General features: G+C 42.7%; 1 protein-coding gene across 1 annotated transcript in view; it reads left to right on the forward strand.

Moving 5' to 3' along the window:
- The window catches only part of LOC107080727 (E3 ubiquitin-protein ligase Hakai-like), a 5,773-nt gene extending 5,273 nt beyond the window's left edge, over positions 1–500 (forward strand). The window contains exon 7 of the mRNA XM_015368932.1: positions 42–500. Coding sequence (XP_015224418.1) covers positions 42–286 — 245 coding nt within the window. The 3' untranslated portion in view covers positions 287–500. The remainder of the gene's footprint in view (positions 1–41) is intronic.
- The last annotated feature ends 3,790 nt before the right edge of the window (positions 501–4,290 follow it).

The following is a 4,290-nucleotide window of genomic DNA, read 5'->3' on the forward strand; positions in this document are numbered from 1 at the left end:
CATGGGTCAGCTGCCCCCCTACATGAACCACCCGCCCCCAGGGCCCCCGCCGCAGCACAGCGGCCCTCCTGTCAACGCCCCCCCACCCCATCACTATAACCCCTCCTTCCCTGAGGACCAGGGCACCCTCAGCCCCCCCTTCAGCCAGCCGGGGGGGCTGAGCCCGGGCATGTGGCCTGCCCCCAGAGGGCCGCCCCCCCCACGGATGCAGGGTCCGCCCCCGCAGGGCCAGATGCCGGGCCCCCACCATCCAGACCAGGGCCGCTACAGGCCGTACTACCAGTAAGCTGGTTGCCTAGGTAACAGTCATTTCCAGTGATGTCAGCAAAGGATGTAGGAGAGCTAGATGCGCACGCAGTCCCAGCGTCTGCCGGATGAATATCTACGTTCATTAGTTTCACAATAAACATGTTTGTTTGATTTTTGCCTCAATCTTTTCAGACTTGTTGATTTTATTATAAAATAAAGTGACGCTGATTTAAACTCCTCCTTCTTTTCCCTCCGCAGTATGGGGAGAAATCAGTTCCTCTATTATTAGAAGCTGAGACTTTGTTTCAGAAAAGGAAATTTAAAGAAAAAGTTTTAAAAACGGAACAATCAAAAGGTTTAAAAAATAATTTACATGTTGCAAATGTTTGAGTTTATTTTCAACATCCAAAGGTTTCCTTCTGCTGGCAGATTTGATCCTGTAAGATGGATAAATGCTGCAATAAAACGGATTTAAAGCTGAAACTCTTTGGTCTCCTGGACTTCAAACCTGGAAGAAAAAGAAGAAGAAAGAAGAATGGAGCCTCAGTGAGTTATTAGGAGTAATGGATGGATGGAAGGATGGATGGATGATTGATGGATGGATGCGCTCGGTTACATTTCTGTGGCCTTTCATCCATCTTCAATCAGTCTAGATGGTTAATCTGAACTCGTATTGATTAGGATTTTATGTAATAAGTTGGTCCAGTTGATTTAAATGAGTGAGAATAATGTAGATTATATTAGAGCCTCAGAGGAAGAGAAAAAACAAACATCCGACATTGAGAGGAATTTTTCCGTTTGTGAGAAAAAGACATTAAAACCCTGAAAGGAGTCAGACTGACTCTCTCTGCAGTGACATCCTAACGCCACCAGATGGCAGTGAAACGCCACCCTACAGCTGCCAATAATGAGTTAAAGCATTTCTTCTACCATCATTTCTTTCCTCATCATTTTTATGCCGAGTTTCTCCACCAAGCAATTCTCTGGGATTTGGGGGATTAAGGAGGTCAGTGTCCTAATCTATGAGAGACTTTAATCTCCATAGATTAGGACACCATAATAAACAATCCACAGACTATGGAGTGAAAACTGTTCCATTATGGCGAGAAAAAAACATGTAAATGCTAATTTAACAATAAAACTTTAAAACACTTCTTAACTAAAAAAGGTTTTAACTTTGCTTTTATCTCAGACCGTTTTTTCAGATTAAGTTTTTCAAAACGCATTTTTCTTCAAAATGCGTTTTCCAGAACATAAAGTGTTCACTCCTTGGGGGGGACGAATGAAGGAGCATTTCTATTGGTTTGCATTTTAATTGGTTCATTTTGGGCTTAATTAAACAGAATATGATCAGTAGAACAAAAGAACATTTAATAAAAAAAATTCATAAAAGTCTTAAAAAGAAGATTTTGAAGAAAAAAAATGAGAAAAAAAAACAAAGTTTGTTTCAAAGCCTTCTTATTAGAAGGCTTTGAAACTTATTAAAACTTTAAACTTATTAAAGAAGTTTGTCAAAGTTTTGTTTCTGGATTATTTAGTGTGAAATAATATTGGAACAAAGTTAATTTCCTGCGTCACACAGGAAGTGGCGAACGTCCCTCCCTGCAGGAAAGCTCTGGTCTGAATGAAACTTTTATTTCTATTCAGCCAGTTATTAATCAAGGACGTTCTAAATCATAAAACCTTCATCCTAACATGCGAGTTTTCAGCTCCGCAAAAGGAGGTGAAACCCGTCAGTCTGCAGGCAGACGGAGAAAAAGCAAAGATCATGAAGCCAAGATGACTGGAGGTGACCTGAGTTTATTCAGCTGCTTTGTTTAACAGCTTCCATCAACTGTAAATCTTGTAATGTTTGTGCTTCCTATAAATGGCCTGTTGACGGCAGGATAGTTTGCTTCTATAAAAGGTGAGGATGGCAGCGGGGGTCAAACCCGGGTCACGTTCGTTTCCCTGTTAGCAGGCGTTAACAAACAAGGGCAGGGCCGGCAGCGTTGCTGAGCCACTGACTCATAATCCTGGCTTCCCTGAACACCTGATGCAGCTACAGGTAGAGAAAGAACCTTTGTCCCCGGGGCGGCGGCGCCCGCTGACTGGAAGCTAAATCAATCAACCAAGAAGGAAAACAAGCTCCTTCTATAGGAAACAAGGACCGGCGGATGATTCAGACGCTTCTGATCATCTGATAATGAGATAAACTGAGATCAGCTGTGAGGATCAGATAAACGCTGCAAAGATTCTCAGTTTCACCGAAAAACTAAAATCAGACTGATTGTCCTGAGAGGAAACCGGCAGCGCTCCGATCACCCCACAGTCAGTGGGGCTGCTGGGGTCTGTGGCTGAGAGGCGGGGTCTAACCTGGACAAAGAGGCGGGGTCTAACCTGGACAAAGAGGCGGGGTCTAACCTGGACAGGCCTCCATTTTGTCTAACTGGTCTGCAGGAACCTTCTGGGCCCTTTGGACCAGTGAGGTGGTGTTTCCAGTCCAGGTGAGGGTGTCTGTGATGACAGAGACCAATGTGCTGATATTTCATCACAGGCAAACGTCCACGTTTTCATCTAACCCTCCAAAATAAAATAAAAAATATAATAAAATATGATCAAGGGTTTCTAATCTCCAAAGCATCCTCAGCCTTCTGACTGGTTGATGAAAACGTCCTTCTGCTTCACGTCCACAGGACAAACATTTCTTCCATCTGCTGCCAAACCTTCAGTCTCCAGCTTCAAAACATCCCAGTCTGCAGATGGACCAAGTTACATCAGCTTCATTCCTGCAAAGTTAGAACTTCTCATTAATTAATGGCTGTTTCAGGATTGATCTCAAAGTTTTACCTCCTGAGCTTTTTACTAATCTGCTTTCTAAATAAAGTGTCTCTATGAAATCATCTACATTTGGCCTCGTTTCAGATAACGTTGCATCAGAGGTTATTGGACTGTGACTGTTAATTTATTTCAGAAATACTTGATTAATCCCAAAGGAAAATAAACATTTTTAACAGATTCAGACACTGCAAAAAAATAAAATAAAAAATGGTTTGTTTGCTCAGATTAGAGGTTAATAAAAAGAAAAGCAGGATAATCAGTAGCATTCATAATAAAATCATAATTTTATGTTACATTTAGCAAGAATAAGAGACAATTCTCACTCCAGGCCTTTAGGTGGCAGTAATAGTTTTTTCCTGGGTGTGCAGCGCACAGATGGACGGCTGGAAAACAAGGAGGAGTCAAAATCACACAAACCGATGATCAGAGTCTATCGATTAAACTAGAAGAAAAAACGATTTTCAACCCAACGAGCTTCAACTTTATTTATCCGCCAGGAAATATTTTGATTAGTGCAGAGAAACATTAGAATAAAAAAGCACATTACATGTTAGTATAAAAACTAATGTGATTTGTAGCAAAGCTGAAAACCCAGAGGAAAAATATTGATTAATCATTTCAATTCTATTCAGTTTATTTCTATAGATTCACATCATGTCTCCTCAGGTCATTTTATAGATCCAGATCAACCAGATCATCCAGTCAGATTGATTCAAAGTTTTCTATCTAAGGAAAACCAGCTGATTGCATCGACTCATTGACTCTTCAGCAATCCCTCACACTAAGCATGCTTGTAGCGACAGTGGAGAGGAAAAACTCCCTTTGAACAGGAAGAAACCTCCAGCAGAACCAGGCTCAGTGTGAGCGGCCATCTGCTGAGGCCCACTGGGGTTCAAGGAGACAGAAGCAGACGTAGAAAAAGAAGCATAGATACAAAAGGCAACTGTCAACCAGCTCCACAGGCGGCCCTGTGGTTGACTGGGATTATTGCAAAGTTACACAGGCTGCCCAGTAGTTGCCATGAGTTAATGCTCAGCGAGAGAGAAGAATGTTGCACAGGAGAGACAATAGTTGATGTTTTTATTAGCCGCAGGAGCTGCAGACCTGAGGGACCGTCTTTTGATCATGCTAGGCGTCTCGGTTCAGCTGGAAGGCCGTGAGAAACGCCACACGGCGTGGCGCGGAGGACCAGCGGCGGAGCTCCAGTGATCAACCACAGCC

The sequence above is a fragment of the Cyprinodon variegatus genome, unplaced genomic scaffold (genome assembly GCF_000732505.1).
Source record: "Cyprinodon variegatus isolate N-32 unplaced genomic scaffold, C_variegatus-1.0 Scaffold2254, whole genome shotgun sequence".
NCBI classification, from domain to species: Eukaryota; Metazoa; Chordata; class Actinopteri; order Cyprinodontiformes; family Cyprinodontidae; genus Cyprinodon; species Cyprinodon variegatus.